General features: G+C 47.3%; 1 protein-coding gene across 1 annotated transcript in view; it reads left to right on the top strand.

Annotated features, from left to right (window-relative positions):
- The window catches only part of WDR64 (WD repeat domain 64), a 205,136-nt gene that overhangs the window by 94,532 nt on the left and 87,970 nt on the right, over positions 1 to 22,634 (top strand). The window contains 3 exon segments of the mRNA XM_030194685.1: positions 5,830 to 6,002; positions 20,329 to 20,490; positions 21,781 to 21,905. Coding sequence (XP_030050545.1) covers positions 5,830 to 6,002; positions 20,329 to 20,490; positions 21,781 to 21,905 — 460 coding nt within the window.

Genomic DNA, 22,634 nt, shown 5'->3' with positions numbered 1-22,634 from the left:
TGAAAAAAGAAATTGCCATGCATTAAGATTGAAGTTACCACATGGCTATTCAGGGGGGAGCACTTAACCGCCACCATTGAGGTGGGGGATAAGGGATCCCACGCATGCAGTGCTGCCCAGTTACTACCAGGTAAATGCCTGCCAGAAATGCGTGTGCGGGAGGGTGGAACTACCACCGGTGCCTGTGTTGGGCTTGGGTAGTTTCAGATTGCCAAGCGTGTAAGCCCGCATTGGGCTTACTACCACTTGGTAAAATGACCCTTAGTGCCAAATTCTGTAATGACATTAAGGTGCGCCTAACCCGTTATGGTTTCACCAAGGGAAATCGTGCCAAACGAATCTCATTGAATTCTGTTGACTGGGTGACAGGAGAATTAAATCAAGGACGTGCTATGGACGTAATCTACTTAGATTTCAGCAAGACTTTTGACACGGTTCCCCACAGGAGGCTTTTAAAATAAACTAGACGAGCTGAAGATAGGACCCGAAGTGGTAAACTGGATTAGGAACTGGTTGAACAGGCAGACGCCAGAGGGTGGTGGTGAATGGAGTTCACTCGGAGGAGGGAAAGGTGAGTAGTGGAGTGCCTCAGGGATCGGTGCTGGGGCCGTTCTGTTCAATATATTTGTGAGGTGACATTGCCGAAGGGTTACAAGGTAAAGTTTTGCCTTTTTGCGGATGACACCAAGATTTCCAACAGAGTGGACACCCGGAGGGAGTGGAAAACATGAAAAAAGATCTGAAGAAGCTAGAAGAATGGTCTAACGTATGGCAATTAAAATTCAATGCGAAGAAATGCAAAGTGATGCCTTAGGGAGTATAAATCCAAGGGAGACGTATGTGTTAGGCGGGAGAGTCTGATAGGCCACGGACGGGGAGAGGGATCTTGCGGTGATAGTATCTGAGGACCTGAAGGCGACGAAACAGTGCGACAGGCGGTGGCCATAGCTAGAAGATTGCTAGGCTGTATAGAGAGAGGAGTGACCAGCAGAAGAAAGGAGGTTTTAAATGCCCCTGTATAAGACGTTGGTGAGGGCCCCACCTGGAGTATTGTGTTCAGTTTTGGAGGCCGTATCTTGCGAAGGATGTTAAAAAAAATGGAAGCGGTTGCAAAAGAAAAGCTACGAGGATGGTATGGATTTGCGTTCCAAAACGATAAGAGAGACTTGCTGACATGAACAGTATAACCCTGGAGAAAGGAGGACAGGGGTGATATGATACAGACTTCAAAAATATTTGAAAGGGTATTAATCCGCAAAACGAATCTTTTCCGGAGATGGGAAGGCGGTAGAACGAGAGGACATGAAATGAGATTGAAGGGGGGCAGACTCAGGAAAGATGTCAGGAAGTATTTTTTCACGGAGAGGGATTTGGACGCTTGGATGCTTGGAACGGTAACGTAGTTCAAACATGCGTGGGATATGCATAAAGGAATCCTGTGCATAAGGAATGGATCCTCAGAAGCTTAGCTGAAATTGGGTGGTGGAGCAGGTGGGGGGAAGAGGGGTTGGTGGTTGGGAGGCTAGGATAGGGGAGGGCAGACTTATACGGTCTGTACCAGAGCCAATGATGGGAGGCGGGACTGGTGGTTGGGAGGCGGGAAATACTGCTGGGCAGACTTATACGGTCTGTGCCCTGAAAAGGACAGGTACAAATTCAAGGTAAGGCATACACAAATGAGTTTGTCTTGGGCAGACTGGATGGACCATGCAGGTCTTTTCTGCCGTCATCTACTATGTTACTATGTATGTTATAGAGTCTGTAGTAGGGCAACGTGGCTTTGGCATGCCAAAACTTAGGTGCAACGGCTTACACTTTGGTCAATGGCAGGCATAAGCTGATGCACCTAAGTGTGCCTTGTAATACAGGCATCTGATAATATTCTGTATGGCGCATGCATTACTAGGTGGAATGCCCATGATACACCAATGCTCTGCCACTGTTACAGCTCATTTGCTGTTATATGCCATGCAGCTAGCCATTTTTATAGAATAGTGCCAGTTTGTGATGTCATGCTCATGTATAGGTGCACACAATTACCCCAGGATTCTATATATTATTTATTTATTTATTTGTTACATTTGTATCCCACATTTTCCTACCTCTTTGCAGGCTCAATATGGCTTACATGGTACCGTAATCAGCGTTAACCGATTTCAGTATGAACAAATACAAGTTGCGATTAATATCAAGGTGATATTATAGTAGAGTGAGATATATGTATGGTAAAGACAATTGGGGAGAACTTAGAGAGGGAAAGGAAGAGTTAGGAAATGTCCATTACGATCTTTGGTTAAGTTGTGTCGCAGATGTCCAGGTTTTTTATGTTGGGTCGATGGGGTATGCCCTTCTGAACAGTTCTGTTTTTAGTGCATTCTGGGATATGCTGGGCAGGGCTTCACACCATATAAGGAATAGACTGAGTCCTCCACCACATGAAGCTACATTCTGGCCAGTGATTATAGTGGCCCCAGATTAGCCCCGGAAGCCGTGGTACGGGGACCTTATGCGTCTGGCAGTCAGAGACACTCTACATTTTCAGGGCTTGGAGTTCCTGATCCTTCAGGATCCAGTCATGATGTCTAATCCGGCTCCATTCTCGCTTACAGCATGGCTCTTGAACGGGCAAGGGTGAGGAAGAAAGGTTTGTATGACAAGGTAATTTCCAAGTTGTTGCAGTCCCGGCAGTGCTCTACTTCTCTGGCCTAGGTCAGGGTCTGATGGATTTTTGAGGCCTGGTGCCAGGATAAAGGATATTGGTCCTTGTTTGCTTCAGTTCCAGAGGTTTTGGAGTTTCCGCAAGATGGTTTGGACCGGGGTCTGGCATTGACCTCCTTGAAAGTGCAGGTGGGTGTTTTGTCTTGTTTCCGCGGCAATATTCATGGACAGGCTTTGACTGCTTCCCCAGATGTGCTGCATTTCCTTCAAGGAGTGAAGACTCTCTGGTCACCTAGATGCCCCTTTTTTTCCCTCTTGAGATCTAAGTTTGGTCCTAGAGGCGTTGGTCCTCCTTTTGAGCCATTGGAGAAGAGTATTTGCAAAGATCTCACGTTGAAGATAGTGTTCTTGGTAGCCATTTCTTCTACCCGCAGGATTTCAGAGTTGCAGGCCTTGTCTTGTTGAGAACCTATTCAGATTTTGGATTTTCATGGGAATCAGGTCATTTTCTTGCCTGTTTTGGGGAATAGGCCTGGGGATGGTATTCAGCGTCAGCTTGCATGCTTGGAAGTGAAGTGAGTGTTGAAACAGTACTTGCAGAAAACTGATGATTTTCACCTCATGGACAGATTGTGCTTCTCAATGGTCCCAAGAAGGGGGCTGCTGCTTCCAAAGAGACTATTCTGAGGTGGCAAAAGGAGCCCAATGCGTTGGTTTATCTTCTGAAGGGTCGTTCTGTCCCAGAGGTCCTCAAGGCGCATTCCACCTGGGGTGATGCTGCATCCTGGGCTGAGAGCAGTATGATTCCCTTGTTGGACATTTTCAGGGCAGCAGTGTGATTTTGTTCCAAACTTCACACCAGAAAATGCGTAGATTGGCACATTAAAAGATCATATGATCCAGTGTACCTGTGTGTTACCACTTGACCAACACTTATCAGAGGTGGTGGAGCCCAAAAGTTGAGATTTCGTTGGAGTCCATAAAGCCCTATGCTGCATAAAGTAGAAAGACCGGGAGAGAGAGGCACAGAGAGAGAGAGAGAGAGATGATCTGGGACCACGGGACCAGAAAGTTTCCCATGATTCTGGTGAAAAAGTGTCTTTTAAGTCTCACTCCCATACTTTCTGTGTGCCTAGACAGACATGTTTCTTAGACAGTGATTATAATAAAAACAAAAGAAGGGATTCATTTAAAACTAAAGTAGTTATACACTCAAACAAAAAAATGAATGAATATATCTTGTGCATTAATAATACATCACTCTTGCAGCCATTGAGGTGTTGCATGATCGTTATCTAGGGAAAACCAGAGACAGCTTTTATTGAGAATATAAGCATATTTGATAGTTTACAAAATCTAGAAAGCTTACTCCCACCATACATTTGACACCAGCTTTCCTGAGCACTGGCCTCACGGACAGGAAGAGTTTGTGTCTTTGAATAGTATGCTTATGGAGGTCCGCCACAATAATGATAGATCTGCCTTCAAATTTCAGTGGAGATAAGGTTTTCGCTGCTTGTAGTATCTGCATTGTGTGCTGGTACCTCAAGACTTTAGCCACTATTGAGCATGGATATTAGAATTAGGAAGATTGAAGGACGGCGTGCGATATGCACTTTCTAACTCCAAAGATGGCGTAAATTGGATGCGCAGAAACTTAGGAAGTCACGTGGAGAGGAAGGATATCATGTTGGATCCCTCTGTTTTTTTCAGGCAATTCAAGGATTCTAAAGTTGCTCCACAGGAATGGTTATTTAAATCTCGATTTCCCATTCCAGTAATTGAGTGATGTGGAACAGTTTTGGTAAAGCTTGCAGTTGCACGTCATGAGTATTGAGTCTATCTTCAATATGCTCCGTTCTTGAGGATAAAGAGGACATTTCCTGTTTTAAACTTGCTAAATCCTCTTTGATTTCGGTTAGAGAGTCTGAAGTATCTTTAAGTATATCTTTCACATAAGGATCTCTTGCATGATATTATGAAGAGAAATCTCCTCAGTTTTGTTGCTGTATGATTTGCTTGGTGAGGGAGGTTCAATGTTGACACGTTTCAACTCCCTGTCTGTGTTGGGATGAGGTATCTTGCGTCTGATTTTTTTGAAGTAGCCATTAGGAAAGTTTGAGGTCCTTTACGGCAGCAAAAATATAGGTTTAAAGTCCTGATGATAAGGATGAAAACGAGGGACTGCGGAGCTCAACCTCTTACTGCACGCTGGCGAGCCCAAAATACTGACTCTTGCATTTAAAAGCCATTAGGAATGAGGCTCCTGCTGTCTTATCTGCATCCCTTAGGTCAGAGGTGGGCAACCTCAGTCCTCAAGGGCCACAACCCAGTTGGGTGTTCAGGATTTCCCCAATGAATATGTATTGCCCAGAGCCAGAAGGAGCTGCAGTGGGAACTGAACCCAGGTCCCCGGATTCTGAGGCCACTGCACTGACAACTAACAGTAATACAGTTTTCTGTTAGATGGTACTTCACTTTGGAATTTACTGCCAGTTGAGCTCAGCAGTATTTCTATTTATTGAGGGGCCCTTTTACTAAGCTGTTAAGCGTCTACATGCGCTCAACATGTGCCAAAATGGAGTTACCGCATGGCTACCGCATGGTCCTTGTGGTAATTTCATTTTTGGCGCGCGTCCGCATGTGTGCCCCCCAAATATTTTTTTTATTTTCTGGTGCACGTCAGCTACGCATGCCAAGTGGCATTTGATGAGCGTAGGTCATTACCGCCCAGTTACCGCGGGAGACTTTACCGCTAGGTCAATGGCTGGCGGTAGAGTCTCAGACCCAAAATGGACGTGCGGCAATTTTCATTTTGCCGCATGTCCATTTTTGGCAAAATGATAAAAAAGTGCTTTTTACAGGTGCGCTGAAAATATGGATTGGCGCGCCCAAAACCCGCCATTTTTCAGTGCACCTTAGTAAAAGGACCCCTTATTTATTTGTATAATTGACATTGATTATAGTTTATATTGTGAAGTATGTATTGCTTTTTTCTTGTTATGATTTTATCATTTTTTATAATGTACTATGTTGTATAATTTGTTTTTCTATTATAAACTGCTTTAAAACCCTGGATATATTAAGTGATATATAAAGTTAATAAAGCAAATCAAATCTTTGCAAACCTGAAGGGGATATTTGTTATTAGATGTTTATCTTTCTATTTAGGAACGGTAAAGATTTGGGATTTTGGAAAGGGGCAAGAATTGAAAGTTTTACCATCAAAGGAAGGATCTAAAGAGGAAGTGAAGACGATATCTCAACTAATCTATCTCATGGCTGGCAACCACCAGCACACAATCCTTGCCTTGGAAGATAGTGGAAGGATCAAAATGATTCAGGTTTTTTACATCATTCATTCTATTTGTTTTATAGACCTTGATCTAATGAAAATCAGATGGTGTATCTTACATAGAAGTTGTTTTTGTGAATTTCACCAAAATCAGATTCCTTCCGGCTTAAAAATATTATTCTGCCCATTGTGTCGTTTCATTACAAATGTTGTGGATACTTGAAATGCCCTCCTGCGGGAGTGGTAGAGATGAAAACGGTAACGGAATTCAAAAATGTGTGGGATAAACATAAAGGAATTCTGTTCAGAAGGAATGGATCCTCAGAGCTTAGCAGAGATTGGATGGCAGCACCTGTGGTGGGAGGCGGGACTAGTGGTTGGGAGGCGGGGCTAGTGCTGGGGCAGACTTCTACGTCTATGTCCTGAAAAATGGCAGATTAAAATCAAGGATATAACAAAAGAGAGGGAACGAAGTACAAACTAAAGTCCAAACAAAAAAAACAGCACCACGGGCCTTTAAAAATGGAACACAGTTCTTTAATGAATGAGCCTTGACATTGTATTTCTTCCTCCCTCCCCCCTTGTGAAATCAGTGTGTCCCTCTTTTCTTTATTGCCAGGCCCAACTTTGTCCTTTCCCTCCCTCCCTTCTCGCCTGTCTGAGAAGAATCCCCGCGTTCGTCTTTTCACTGTATCCCACCACTCCCCCAATGACTGAAATGCCCCCTGCACTGACACCTGATCTTCCAAAACCGGCAGTACTCTTCCCGCACCTGCTTGCTACCTAACCACTTTAAATTCAGTCACCTTAACCCCCTCCCTGGCCTCTGCGCTGCCGCCCCCCCCCCCCCACCTGAAGGAGGACCATGTGGTGGTCTGAAAGTCCACGTCCACGGTTCATGGACCCCCAGACACCCCCCCAGACCCCTTCTTTACCAGGAATCTATCGATTCTACTCTTACACTGCCCTCGAAAGAACGTGAACTCCTCCTGTTCCTCACAGAAGGCCACATGCACGTCTACCAGCTCCGCCTCCCGCATGATCCCTGCCAGCCTCACCCCGTCATAGCCCACCTGTACCGATCGTCCCCACTATCCTTTTTCCGCAATATGGTGTTAAAATCCCCCCTCAGACTACTTGGCGCGAAGTGTATAGGTAGAGCTTGATCTTCCCAAAGAGGAGCACACTTTCCTTCTTGCTTTGGGGCCCGTACACATTCACCACCCTCAGTGCTCTATCCTCCCAAATCGCATCCACAACAAGACATCTCCCCACCCCCAGCTCCACCATTCGCTGAATATTCACCCGGTGGGACTTAAATAAGATCCCCACCCCACCATACCTCTCCCCCGCCACCCCCACACCAAGGGACCCCACTTCCAGGCCCGCCTCGCCCACCTGATCACCTCAATGGACCGCAGCCGAGTCTCCTGGAGCAGGAAGCAATCTGCTCGGACCCTCGCGAACCAGTCATACGCTAAACCCTGCTTCTTCGGAGAGGCAATGCTGGCCACATTCAGCGTGGCAAATGTCAACACTAAACCTGCCATCCTCATTGCGAGTCACGGGTCTGCTCACTCCCACCTTCTTTCCTTATCTCCTGGGATACCCCCTTCTTACCCTGAAGCAGGTCCTCTGCTATGTGGTCTACGTCGTCCCCTGCCAGATCCCCCTCCCCCCCCCCCCGCGGCATTCCTGTCTGCACCTTATCCCCCCCTCCCCCTTTCTTCCTTCCTTTCTTCTTGCTCTATCCGGACCCACCCCCTGATCCCTCCCTCTCCCCTCTCCCCCCCACCCCCTACCTCCTCCTCCGAGTCCTCCACCTCCCCCAAGTCCTCCAAGTCCTCCAGATCCTCCTCTAGCTCCACTCTGTCCCCCCAAGCCTGTACTTGGGCCTTCATCACCTGCCTGGCCCCCTCGGCTTTCCTCTTACTCCCCTTTCCCCCCCCCTCCCTCCCTTCCCTCTTCCTCCTCCCTCACCCCTCCCCCTCCCCCCAGAGCCTTCCCGCCCTTCTTCCTACCACCAGTACCCTCCGCCAGTGCTTCCTCATATTTCCGTTTGCCCTCTCCGATCCCCTCTGCCGCCCCCTCTTCCTCCATCAACTCCACCTCTTCTCCTTTCCCCTGTTCTTTCTCCTCCCTCCCAACCTCCCTATCCTCCTCCTCCTCCTCCTCCTCCAACACCTGAAATCTGTTCCCCCCTCTTCCCCTGCAGCGACCCCTCCCCGCCCACCCCTAGTTCCCCCCCCCCCTCCGAAACTTCCCTTTCCTCTGTGGCACTTGTACCCACTCCCCCTCTCCCCCTGCTCCACTCCTGACCCAGCCCCCTGCTGCCCCCCCTCCTGCATCCCCTCCTTCTCCCCCCCTTGCCCCTCCCTGTCTATCACCCCCTGTCCTACCCCCTCCTCCCTTACCCCCCCTCCCTGTCCCTTCCCCACATATCCCACTCGTTATGGGCTGTCCTAGGGCAGTTCCGATATGCATGGCCTAACCCGCCGCAGAGGTTGCACCTGATCGCAGTGCAGTCCTCTGTGGCGTGCTGATCCCCGCATCTTCCACACTTTACCATTGGGCATGACATGCTGAAGTGCCTAAATGAACCACATCTGAAGTACTGCCGCAGCTGCCCCTTGTAAAAGCACAGTATCCTGTCACGACCGATAAAGGCAGCCGAGGGAATGTGCTGGACCACATGGCTCTCCTGTCTCAATTTGACCAGAGCTCCCCAACCTCCTGCCCAAATCCTGCTTGAATCCGGTAACTTTGTAAGCGGGGATCTCAGCTCCGCGTACCTCTGTAGCCAGTAGGCTAAATCTGCCTCAGAGATAGACTCATTTCTCACGAGCAGAGTGACCTGCACCAGGTCTGGCTTGCTGATTGGAATGGCCCTGAGGTCCTGCCACTCCCCCTTTCCCTTCACCCCCTCGACCCTTTCCCAGAATATTTCCATCCCCCTCTGGGTCATGAAGCTCAAGTCATATTCTGGGATGTTGATGGGGTGTATACACGCGTAAAAGTCCTTGGGTATAAACCCCATCCCCATCACCAGCCTCAAGACCCGATCCCTGGAGGGCATTGCCCCCTCCCCTATCCATTTCAGCTGTACCACATTTCGCCGCTTAGGCAGTTGTCCACCCCCCTGTCCCCGCTCCCCCCCAACCCCTCCCTGGTCCCTCAAACCACCCGATCCCCCCATCCTTCCTTCCCCCTCCCTGGACTACTGCCGCAAAGGACTTGGACACCCTGCTCCCACCGCCCCCCCTCCACACTTGTTTCCAGGCCCTTCCCTCTGCCTCCCCCTTCGGTCCCTCTGCCCTCCCCTCATCCCTCTCCCTTCCTCAATATCCACAGCCCCTCCCCCTCCCGCTGTCCCCCGTGCCCCTTTCCTCCCAGAAAAACATCACAAACGTCCATAGTCAGTTCTGCTGCTTGGCTGCCTCCAACTGATTGTCCTGCCCATCTCCACTTCCCTGGAACGTCCCTGCTCGTCCCTGCCACTGCAGGCTCCAGCCTCTGGGCTAATCGCCTCCTCTCCTCTGTCTCCTGGTGATACTCTGGCTCCTGCCCAGTCAGGTCTGCAGCTGGCGATACCAGACTCCCTGCTCGCTCCACCCCCGAACTCCCTCCATCCTTCGGCACCAGGGGGCGGAGCCTCCGGAACTCCGCCGCTCCCCTTTGGCTCCTCGCTCCCAGCCTCCTGCTGGCAGGGCCCGCTCCACCACCCGCTGCGCATCTGTTGGACTTCGCCCATGTCCCACTTCTCTAGTCAACGAAAAGTCTCATCAACAATCGGGTTACTTCCTCCTTGCTTCTGGTGCAGTCCCTCCTGCGTTCTCCCAATGGCTGGTGCTTCCCTGGGGCGTGGCTTGGTCCGTTCCCTGACTCCGCCACAGGCTTGGCTGTTTAGCACCCCCCGATTTCACCTCTTTTAAATGGCAGCTGGTCAAAGTGAGCTCCCAGCTGCTGGCCCGCTCCTATTCCTCCTCTCCGACCCCTCTCCTGTAAATCGCCAGCTACTCCATGCTCAGGGAAGACCTCCCCTGCTCCCGGACTTTGTGGGTGGGGCTTCTCCAGACACATGCTGCCTCGGTTCCACTTCAGCCATTGCAGACCCAGCCAAAAATACCGGAGTCTGCCTCTGCTGACCCTTTTCCAACAGGGCCTCCTTCATGGCAACTGTCTCTGCTGTTTGCACAACTGCAGGTAAGTCCTCTGAGACTTCGACCACCACCTCTGTAGAAAACAGGCTGCTACCTGCGTCTCCCTCTGCTGCCTCCATTAGCTGGAGTTTTGACAATTTACTGAGTTCTTTCCTCCCCTCCACAGGTAGGATCTCCGCTCCAGCCCCCACCTCAGAGCCATGTCCTGCCGCGGCCTCCTTATCCTTTGGCTGCTGGGTAAGTGCTCTGGACTGTGGTTGCCAACTGTGTCATGTATTTTAAAGTGGGGTCACCTCTAAACCCAGACAACTCTTTTGGTTCTAATGCTGCTGAAGACACTGAAGCTTGCTTCAACTGTAGTGTTCCTGAACCCCCAGACTTTGGTATAGAAGCCATCCCTTCTCGGTTAACATAGAACTCCCTCAAAGGATTCACAGAGCCCTTTTTTAAAACAGTTCAACAAGTGTTCTTTTTTCCCCAACAACTTCGATATCCGGGCTTCCTCTTTAACATACATTTGTCTGTGCTCCGCTGGGCAAATTTACACATAGTTTCTTGCCATTTTTCAGACGTTTTCCTAGCTCCACTACTTCTTTTTCCACCAGCTTAATTCGTCTTACAATATTTACCACATTACTTGCTGGATCATCAGGGTCATAGCTCACTTCAAGGAACTCCTCATCTGACGATCCACTCTCCTCACTCTCACTCTCATCTGCCTCCAGCAAAGGCTCCTGGCAAACTTCCATCGCCTCTTCCTTCTCCCTTCCTTGGAAGCACCCTTCTGGGGCCTGTACTATCTTCCTCCCTCCTCCACTGTCTTCTCGCTTACCTTCCGCAAGCTTGGCCATGGAGGGGGAAATGCTCTGGTGGCCTCCACTGGGCTGCTTCTCCCTTCGGTCCAACTCCTTTCCCGTCTCCCAATAGTCAAACCAGGGAGAGAGCCACTCCTTTCGGCCTTCTGGTCCCGGGCCCCAGGAGGCCCCATAGCCTGGGACTTTCCTGAGGCCTTCTCCCCAGGGACCTTCCTCATCTTTGGGGAGGGAGCTAGGTCTTACTCCCTTTCCACTGGAAGTCTGCAGAGCTCTCTAAAACACCTCCTTCCTCCTCAGCAGACTGGATGGACCGTACAGGTCTTTCTCTGCTGTCATGTACTATCTTACTATCCAGCTCATTTTCGAAAGTGATTGCCGGCCATTTTCCAACACAAATCAGGAGATGGCCGGCGTTCTCCTGAAACCGGCCAAATCGGTATAATCGAAAGCCAATTTTTTTACACCCTCGCTGATTTCCCGTTGCGGAGCCGGCGAAAGTTCAAGGGGGCGTGCCGGCAGTGTACCGAAGGCGGGACATGGGCGTGTTTAAGAGATGGCTGGCTTCGCCCGATAATGTAAAAAATAAAACCAGCGATGATGAGCATTTCACCGGTTTCACTTGGTCCCTTTTTATTCACGACCAAGCCTCAAAAAGGTACCCCAACTGACCAGCTGACCACCGCATGGAATAGGGCATGACCTCCCCTTATTCCCCCAGTGGTTACCAACCCCCTCCCACCCTAAAGAAAAAAAAACTTTACAACATTTTTTTGCCAGCCTCTATGCCAGCCTCAAATGTCATACCCAGCTCCATGATAGCAGTATGCAAGTCCCTGGAGCAGTTTTTAGTGGGTGCAGTGCACTTCAGGCAGGTGGACCCAGGCCCATCCCCCCCACCTGTTACACTTGTGGTGGTACATGTTGAGCCCTCAAAAAAAACCCAAAACCCACTGTACCCACATGTAGGTGCCCCCTGCACCCCTTAGGGCTATGGTAGTGGTGTAGAGTTGTGGGGAGTGGGTTTTGGGGGGGATTTGGGGGGCTCAGCACCCAAGGGAAGGGATCTTTACACCTGGGAGCTATTTTTTTAATTATTTGTTTTTTAGAAGTGCCCCCTAGGGAGCCCGGTTGGTGTCCTGGCATGTGAAGAGGTCCAGTGCACTACAAATGCTGGCTCCTCTCATGACCAAATGCCTTGGATTTGGCCGGGTTTGAGATGGCCGGTTTCAGTTTACATTATCACTGAAAGTCGATCCCGGCCATCTCAAACCCGGCCAGCTCTGGCATTTGGCTGGGAACAACCATATTAACGCAGAAAAAGATGGCCAGCCATCTTTTTCGAAAATACGGTTGGCTCTGCCCGCTTGAGGTGCCGGCGCCGGAGATGGCTGGTCATAGAGATGTACGGCGCCTTTCAATTATGCCCCTCTATGTTACTATTGGGCTCATTTTCGAAAGAGAAGGACTCACATCTTTCGACACAAATCGGAAGATGGGCGTCCTTCTCCCAGGGTCGTCCAAATCGGTATAATCAAAAGCCGATTTTGGACGTCCCCAACTGCTTTCCATCGCTGGGACAGCCAAAGTTCAAGGGGACGTATCGAAGGTGTAGCAAAGGCAAGACTTGGGCATGCCTAACACATGGACGTCCTCGACCCATAATGGAAAAAAAGGGCGTCCTTGACGAGCACTTGGATGACTTTACCTGGTCGTGTTTTTCTTACGACCAAGGCACAAAAAGGTGGCCAAAATGACCAGATGACCACCGGAGAGAATCAGGGATGACCTCTCCTTACTCCCCCAGTAGTCACTAACCCCCTCCCACCCTCAAAAAAACATCTTTCAAAATATGTCCTGCCAGCCTGTATTCCAGCCTCAGATGTCATACTCAGGTCCATCACAGCAGTGTGCAGGTCCTGGAGCAGTTTTAGTGGGTGCAGTTCACTTCAGTGCAGGCGGACCCAGGCCCATCCCCCTCCCTACCTGTTACATTTGTGGAGGAAACAGCAAGCCCTCCCAAAACCACCAGAAACCCACTGTACCCACATCTAGGTGCCCCCCTTCACCCATAAGGGCTATGGTAGTGGTTTACAGTTGTGGGTAGTGGGTTTTAGGAGGGGGTATGAGGGGCTCAGCACACAAGGTAAGGGAGTTATATTCCTGGGATCATTTTATGAAATCCACTGCAGTGCCCCCTAGGGTGCCCGGTTGGTGTCCTGGCATGTGAGGGGGACCAGTGCACTACAAATGCTGGCTCCTCCCACAACCAAAGGGCTTGCACTTGGTCGTTTCTGAGATGGGCGTCCTTGGTTTCCAATATCGTTGAAAATCAGAAACGACCAAGTCTAGGGACGACCATCTGTAAGGACGACCATAATTTCAAGGTTTGGGCCTCCCCGACCGTATTATCGAAACGAAAGATGGACGTCCATCTTGTTTCGATAATACGGGTTCCCTCGACCCCCCCATCGGGACATTTTGCGAGAACGTCCTCAACAAAACTTGGGCGTCCCTTTCGATTTTGCCCCTCCACGTTTCAAAACTTTCTATGTCTTTGTTGGCAATTCTGTTATAATTTTCTGCATAATTTATCTTCATGCAAGTATACCCAAATGTAATAGCAATCAAGAAAATGAATTGGTAAAAATGCCAAGCGATTTTATACATCTAGCATAAAAACTAAAGGGGCCAATATTCAAAATGATTTAGCTGGCAGCTGACTGGTCAAATCACTTGGTTGGGGCTAGCTGCTAATATTGAGCAGCACTTCGGGGCCTTTTACAAAGCAGCAGTAAGCCCAATTCAGGCTCACCAAGCACCAATCTGGAGTTGCCTCCGGCCCCAACGCATGCGCCGGCAGTAGTTACAGCCCCAGCGTGTGCCATTTCCTGCGCTAGGGAAAATAGGTCCCTATTTTTTAGCGTAGAAGTTACCCGGCGGTAATCAGGCAGCGCTGCACAGTACTTGGTTACTGCTGGGCTAGCACAGGAGCCCTTACTGCCTCCTCAGTGGATGGTGTGAAGTGCATCCCCCCCCCCCCCCCCCCCCCCCCCCCGTGGATTTTTTTTGGCCTTTTTCCCCACTGTGGTATAAAGGGCCTCAGTGAGTGGCAAAAATGGCCCCCTTGCTAGCACAGGGCCCTTTTTACCGCAGCTTAGTGAAAGGGCCCCTTAAACGGCTAAATGTCGCTGAATATCGCAGTTAGCGCCAAACACAAAACTGACTATCTTGGGGGCATTCTGGGGGCGGAGTCAGTAAGTGGCTAGGGTTAGCACATAAATGGGACTGCACATATCTCTGTCAAACCAATTAGAATTATTAAAATACGTTAATAGACATTCAAACATAATTATTATTTAATAAAAATGCTGGCGAGGAAAACAAAATCTACCCAAGTGATTTATTCAATTGGCATCACCTACTTGACTAAAAGTAAGAACAAATGGTGGTGCCTGTCCCCACTGCAAGCCATTTCCAGCATTCAAAATATACTTTTTTTCTTAGCACCAGGGTTTACCCGGTGGTAATTGGGCAGCCCTATGTGCTGCCCAGTTACCGTTAAGTTAGCGCGGGAACCCTTACTTCCCTCCTAAATAGATGGTGGTATGAGCGCCCCCAGGAAATGACCATGCGGCAAGTATTTAACTTACCACACAGCCATTTCCCTTGAAAAAAAGAAAGCCTTTTACCCACTGCAGTAAAAAGGGGCCTTGACATGTGGCAAACCCGCACACCAATGCCACCACAAGGGTCCAGGGTTGCCAGATGTGAAAAATTTTCCCCACCCAAAAGTCAAACCCCGCCTCCAATGTCATCGGCCCCCGCCTCCAACGTCATCACCCGCCTCCAATGTCATCGACCCCGCCCCTGGTGTCACCTCTGACGTTATTAACCCCGCCCCCGATGTCAACCCCGCCCCGGAAAAGCTTCTATTGGACTAAATTGGACCAATAGAAGCCCCGGAAAAAGCGCCCAAACCCGCACAGCTGCAGCGAAAAAGAAGCCCAATTTCCCGCAGCCTGCAGCCTTCGAAAATTTCACGCATCCTCGCTTAAAAACCAGCCCAATTGGGTAGGAAACCGACCCATCTGGCTACTTTGCAGGGGTCCTTTTACCGCAGCTTGATAAAAGAAGTCCCTAGTTTGCTGCCCATAATAACAGGCCTAAGAAAGCTGCATGATAAGAAAGTAAATTGTCAACAAGTCTGAGCCTCCTTTTCTTTTTCAGAGAAGGATAAGCAAATAAATTAGACTTCCTAGTAATTTTAGAAGATGCATTAATTAAAAAAATGATTGGACAAATATGGAGGCACAAATCCAAAGATGGTCTTAACAACTAAAAAGGACTGTCGTATATACAGATAGGCAATGTGTTTTTTTATAATAAAGTGATAGACTGTCTCCTTTCTTCAGAGAATAAATTAAACATAAAGCAGTGTTTTGTATAGTTTGAAGTTTTTAAAAAATATTTGCTTAGAACAATCCAAGTAAATAATATTACAATAATCTAAGAGTTAGAACAAGGGATTGTACAAATAAACAAAAGAGCTCCTGATCAAAATATTTGCGCACCTGTCAGAGATTTCACATACCAAAAAAGGCCTTCTGAGTCACGGTATTGATTTGCATTTGTAATGTTAATCTGGAGTCAAGAATTACAACTAAAATTCTAGTGGTAGGGGAGAAGGTGTGTTATCTGATTAATTGCAACGCGTTTCTCTTCTACTAAAGCAATATTTCCCAAACCTAGCCCTGGAGGCACCTCAGCCGGTCAGGTTTTCAGGATATCCACAATGAATATTGATGAGTTAGATTGCATAAGCAGCGAGGGAGGGGCCAGGGACTGGTTGGGGCAGGGCGGCATTTTATTTTTTGTGTCCTCTTTTTTTGTCTCTGCAAATACGGTAACCCTAGGTAAGGAGAAGGGAACGACCAAACGTTATCCACTGAGAGAATCAAACCCAGAAGTCAAAATCTGGATGAAATCAAAATAAATCAGGTGCAATCAGACTCAATTAGACTCATTAGACTAGACTCGACATGGAACTGTGTTTCTGCAATCCAGTGCCTACCTCAGGAGTCAGTACATCTGAGCCGGGTTATGGTAGCTACAGAAAAGTAGTACACAAAGCTGGGGTTGTGGTGTTCTGGGATTAGTTTCTTGTCACAGGCTGGGGAGAGGGGGGCAGGGAAGGACAGGTGGGAGGGGGCTCGGAGGACCAGATTTAAAAAGGTGTTGTGTGGGCGCTGGCTCAATAGTCAGTGTCGGCATCCACATCGCTCAGCGTCTGAATTTAGGAAAGCTGTCCTAAATTAGGCTGCTGAGCAATGTGGGTGCCAGCACACGCATAACCCCAGGCTCCACCCTAGTGCCACCCCTTGTACCGCGCAGACCTGCCCACTTTTTTGGTGAGCATTCAGGGACGATATTCAACGGCACTGCCTGGTTTAGTTCCACTAAATATCAGGAGTTGGGCAGCTCACAGAGATTTAAGTGGGCCAGAGCCTCTGCAGCCTACCTAAATTGCTCTAAATATCGGACACATTATTACTGAATATACATGCAAGTGTTTATCGTGCATATTATGACTGAATATATTCACTTATGCTATTATTCTAAAAAGGAAATTAGGTGCCTATTTTCTTCTATAGGAATATACATCAATCAGGCACCCTCTGACTGCTTATATATAGGCACAACATTATAGATAGGGGATAATTTTATAAAGACTTTTTTTCACATGTATATGACAATGTACATAAAATTCCGCTTACAACATTACCCTTACATAAAATTACTAGTAAAAGAGGCCCGTTTCCAACAGAAAGCAAGGTTCCAGGGCCCCCTCCCTCTCCCTCTCTCCCTCTGTCCTCAGAGGTCCAGGCGCCCCTCCCCCCTAAACCGCCCCCCTCCTCCACACCCCTCCCTCCCCCTCCTCCCCCTTCCCCTCCCTCCCTTTCCCCCTCCCCCTGTCCGAGTTCTAGGACCCCCTTCCCCTCCTCCTCCCCCTTCCCCTATCTCCCCCTCCCCCCTCTCCTCTCCCTCCCCCTCTCCCCTCTCCCCCTGTCCGAGTTCCAGGACCCCCTCCCACCTAATCCCCTCCCCCCCACTCTTTGAGTTCCAGGACCCCCCTCCCACCCCTCCTATTCGAGTTCCAGGACCCCCCTCCCCTTCCAGTTCCAGGACCGGCCCTCCCCTTCCAGTGGAGTTCCAGGACCCCCCCCCCTCCTCTGTCATTTCAGGACCCCCCTCTCCCCCCCTCTGTCGTTTCAGGACCAGACCCCCCCCCCCCTGCCCCTCCCCTTCGTAAGAGCCGGCTGTTGTTTAAAAGGTTTTACCTCATGAACGCACGGATGCTGCTTCAGACAGCCTTTGCTTTCGCTTCTGTTTCAGCTGTTCCTGTGGTCCCACCCTCATTTCCTGTTTGCAGAAGGGCGGGATCACAGGAACAGCTGAAACAGAAGCAAAAGCAAAGGCAGTGTGAAGCGGTGTCCATGCGTGCAGGGCTTCACTGTGGCCGGCGGACCGCGGAGCAGGAGGTAAAACGTTTTTCGGCGGAGGAAATCAGAGGAGGGGACGTTGAACTCGGAGGGGAATGGGGCCGTCGGACTGGAGCTTCTGGTGGCTGCTGCTGGGTTCTCTTCCCTCTCACTTCCCATTGGTCCGCCCTGTGACGTCACCCCCAGGGCAGACCATCCATCCTCAATACTAAAGAATAAGATTGCACATGAACTAGAAAACCGAACTCTTTATCACTTGAATGTATAATCTCTTTGTTAATAATGATCAAGCACTACCACTTTAATCCTTATGTCGATTATAGTCTCTCTATAGTCGATGACCTAATGTATGTTACAATCCAATCTATCACTCAGGAACCAATATGCAATACCATAACGTATTCTTCTTTACCTTGTATTTATACACCTTAATGCAATGCCTTTTGTAATTCTGTTACCCGGAAATGGCAACCGCCATTACGGCAAATGTAAGCCACATTGAGCCTGCAAATCGGTGGAAAAATGTGGGATACAAATGCTACAAATAAATAAATAAAAACTGTGTTACAAACTCAGGTGTTACGAACCCAGGCATCCCGGATGTGCAGAGCTGCAAACTATTATATAGGTTGTGCAGTGAGAACATGCATACTTTTACATGACTTGGGTTGTGGGTGTGTTTGGGGGTGGCTTTTAGCACAGGCAAAGTCTCAGTTTTATGTGTGTACTTTATAAAATGCATGCATTTGTGCATTTTCCATGTTTGTATATCGACACCAGCTCTCAAGCTGGTGTAAATGTCGTTGGTTTCACTATAGCCACACTCATCCCTTAAGGAATGACTTCTAGGGGCTTATGTTCTTTGTGCTTATAGGAACCGTTTCATGATTCAGGTTCTCTACTTTATACTTTTTTTTTTAATCTTTATTTATAGTTTTTAACAAACATAATGAATTATATGAGTGTTAATACACAAAAAGAAAATTTCTTCACATATAAAATAACAACTAATATCTAAGTTCCCTTTTACTATCGTCCACAATATTACACCAAGTAAATGATCCAAGATAAGGAAAATAAAATAATCCTGCTTATATTAAACAGTCTTTTATCAATATAACTATAACTTAAGAAGCGTCTTTCCCAAGTGGTTAACTCTAGCCTGCTATACAGTAGTACATATGGGATTAAACTTGTACACTAACCTCTTCTTTGCTACTCAGAAATTCTTCTAGCTGCTTTGGGTCAAAGAATTGGTATAGTTTTGATTGAAATTTAACTCTACAAATACAGGGAAACCGCAGAAGAAATTCCGCCCCCACTGCTACTGTTCTAGACCACAGCAGTAGGGACCTCTTATGTCTCCTCTGCGTTTCCCTGGAAAGATCCGGAAAAACTCTCATCTTTGAACCCAAAAACTCAGAATCTAAATGCCTTAGAGATAGTTTAAGTACTGCATCTCTATCCATTTCTAACACAAACGTTGCAAGCAAAGTAGTTCTCTGTGTAATTACTTCAAGAGATGTTTCCAGGAATTCAGTTAAATTCATTGCCCCCTGTAAAGGTACATTTTCAGATGATTTAACATCTAATTGAAGGTAAAATGCTCTAGTAATAGGGGGCAATGATGTCTCCTGCATTCCTAGTATCTCAACTAAATATTTTTTAAGCATTTGGACTGGGGAAATCAAAGGTGATCTAGGAAAACTTAAAAAACGAAGAGACAGTCTTTTAGATTGATTTTCCAAATATTCCAAACGTCTGAGAGTAAAGTTTCTGTCCTTAATTGAAGCCTGTTCAAAAAGTTCCAATTTTTCAGTTCTTTCAGTCAATCTTTTGACTTCAGAGGCTTGAGAAACATTAATTTGTAGTTGGTTCAATGCAGTCTCAGACAGTGCTTTAATTGTCTCTATATTTTGAGAAATTAAAGTTTGTAAAGCAGTTCGAGTGTTAAATGTCAAGTCCCAAAGTGACTCTAAGGTCACTACGGCTGGTTTTTCTATCTCTCCCAACAAAACCTCCAGTTGGGGGGCTTTCACAGCCTGCTCCAAAATACTCACAGTTTTAGATAAAACTGCATGAGTTGGTGGCACTTCCGAGGCTCTTTGGCTGTCAGCTCCAGTTCTTCTCTCCGGTAGGCTCCCTCCCTGAACACTCAGTATCCCGCTTCGGTCCAAGGCGTCAGGGCTCACCAAGAGAGGTTCCTTTCCGGGTTGAGGGGGTGCCGCACGTTCGATGGGGCTTAGGGAAGCCCCGTCTCCACTGCTGTTCAGCGACGAAGCACTGACTCGAGCAGAGGGAGTAGAGACCATCGTGGGAATGGGCACTGCGATCCAAAGTCGTTTGTTTGAGCTGGGGCATTCCACCCAGGGCAAGGGGAGCCTCCCGAACTTTGCCTCGTCTTTTCCCCATCACACGGACGGGGTAAGGTGCTCGCTTCAGCGAGATTCGATCAGTCTCAAAAGCGTGTCCATTGACGCTTCCTACACCGTCGCCATCTTGGATCCGAGCCTCGCTCACAACCAACAGAGCTACTTTATACTTTTTTTTATTCTCTTTTTTTTTTTTTTACTGCAGTAATAAGGTTGACCAGATAGCTACTTTGGACAGGCTAAGTTAGTTTGGTTTTATCATATTGGCATGTATGACTTGTAGTCTCAATCCTATATAGAGCAGAAATATAAATTCCAGAGGTATTCCTGAGTTTAACCATTGTCACTGTTCTTAGAGAAATTGGGACTAAAAATCAGTAGGAGGAACCCAGATTATATCAGCCTGTTTCTAATTGCATGACAGGGAAGTATGCCTCAAAATGTCCTTATTGCATCAAATTTGTAAAAAAGACAATGCACAGAGTAAATTATTTGTAGTTTCATGAATCTCCTGGATGTTTTTTCAAGGGCAAAGAAGGAGTTTTGTATCTCAGTGTTGTCATGGAATTCCCTGAAATTAGTGATCTTGATTTAAAGGTTTGGGAACTAGACGCTCCCAAGAAGATGGATGGAAATGCTTCAGAATATCAATTTCTGCCTCAAACAGACAGCGTTGACTCAATAGAACAGGTAAAAAAATAGTGTTAGAAGGCTTTGAAAGATTTCAGGGCTATCTTATTTTAATATATATGTTGCAGAACCTAGCCAACAATGTACTTTATATCCTTCTAGATTCTTATTGCAAATTTCCAAATTCTATAAATATATTTCTCTAGTAGGGATGTGCCCAGGGAAAAAATTTCAGATCATTTTTGGTATCTTCAGAAGTTCTCCTGATTTTCAAACGTTTGTTTCACCTGTTCTATCCTTATATAGCAGATTTTCTTCTAGCAGTAGTGCCATGAGAATACCACTAGGGATAAGAGTTGGTGTTTTGAACATGGAACTCAGCTTGGTCAGGAGCAGAGGGTGGCCACTCCTGCCTTATATACTAGGGATTAACTGAGTAGGTGAAGGGGGAGGGGGTCAGCAGGAAGGATGGGGTATGTTTTTAGGGGGTGTCTGGCTATAGGGAGGGGCTTGGTAAATATGAGTTTATGAGTTGGGAAGGTTGCAGATCTGGGGGGGGGGGGAAATAATCTTGGGGGGTGGGGGGTTAATCCAAACAATTACAAATCAATCTTAAATGAACTAGCATTGCAGATATAACTGCTCTCAATCATTGCTTGAATGCACTTTCAGACCGGTCCATCCAGTCTGTCCGACAAAGTGGCTAGAGGCGTACCCACCACTCTGTGCAGGTATACTAGCATCAAAATCAGGGCAGTCAGTAATTTGTTACAATGTCACTTTATCTCCCTGTGCTTCTGGCATCTAGTCAAGAAATGCATTTGGCCTTTCCCATTAGTGATTTGGGGCCAGATACTCTTAAAAAAAAAAGCTAGGCCTTGTTTTCAGCTGAAGTTTGAGTAGAGAGGTGTGGTAGCCGTGTTAGTCCACTTTTAAAGGTAATCAATAGAGGACGAAGAAGGGCAATAAAAAAGGTATCATCTTATTTTCCTTTCCATGTTTTATTTTGTTTTGTTTTATTTCTATTGATTACCAGCTAAATTTTGGAGCTTAAGTTTTCAGTTGTAAATTCATCTTAATTTAAAAGCTTGAAAGTTATGCTTATAAATTTATGCATGACTTTAATTTGTCTAGATTTATAAGCCTGAAAATCAGTTCTAACTATTTTCCCTGCCCTATATCTGACACCCACTTATGCACCTAAATTTAGGAGTTTAGTGAAATTTTGACTCTAAATTTAGGCACTCAGCTCTAGTAAATTTTGAAGAGGCCTTGAGGAGCATACTGTCTAAGTTAGAGGTATAAATCCTTTGAATATTGGAACCTTAACTTTTTTTTTACATTTTTAAGCTAAATGGGAGGCATGTGAACTGCTTTGACTTCCTGAAACAGGATTACTACTCCTTGTTAGCCACTGGCAGTGTTAATGGTTTGCTTACCCTGTGGGATCTTGATTCAGCCACAGCCCAGCGTGTGTAAGTATTATTATTACTAATAAGACTGATGTTCAGTGGGACATTTCTAGCTAAATTTAACCAAATAACTTACTTGATTAACTGAGATACTCAACTGATTTATTTTGCTAAGTAGGGCTGCTTAATATAGTGGACTAAAGTTAACTGGATAGGTTATCCAGTTAGCTTTAGGACATGAGAGGGCCCTTTTACTAAGCTGCGTAGGTGCCTACGCGCACCTAACGCACATCAATTTTGAATTACCGCGTGGCCTGTGTGGTAATTTCATTTTTGACGTGTGTCTGCTAGGCGTGCCGGAAAATATTTTAATTTTCTGGCGCGCGGGCAGTAATTGGGTGGTAATCGTCATTCTACAAGCGTAGATCATTACGGCCCGGTTACCGCGTGAGACCTTACTGCCAAGTCAATGGCTGGTGGTAAGATCTCAGACCCAAAATGGACACGTGGCAATTTTCATTTTGCCGCACGTCCATTTTCAGCAAAAATAAAAAAAGTGCACTGAAAAATGATTCTTTGTGCACCCAAAACACGCGTATACACTACTGCACGCGTTAAATGCCACTTGGTGCGCGTCCAATATGCATGTCCGAAAATATTTTCGGCCACACGTATCGGCTGCGCACCACAAATGAAATTACCTGCAAGAGCCACGCGTTAGTCGGGCAGTAACTCCATTTTGGCGCGCGTTGGGCATGTGTAGACACGCAGCTTAGTAAAAGGGTCCCTTAA

Source organism: Microcaecilia unicolor, chromosome 3 (assembly GCF_901765095.1).
Source record: "Microcaecilia unicolor chromosome 3, aMicUni1.1, whole genome shotgun sequence".
Classification (NCBI taxonomy): Eukaryota; Metazoa; Chordata; class Amphibia; order Gymnophiona; family Siphonopidae; genus Microcaecilia; species Microcaecilia unicolor.
Note: the sequence above shows the minus strand (reverse complement) of the source record. Positions and strands in the feature narration are given on the sequence as shown.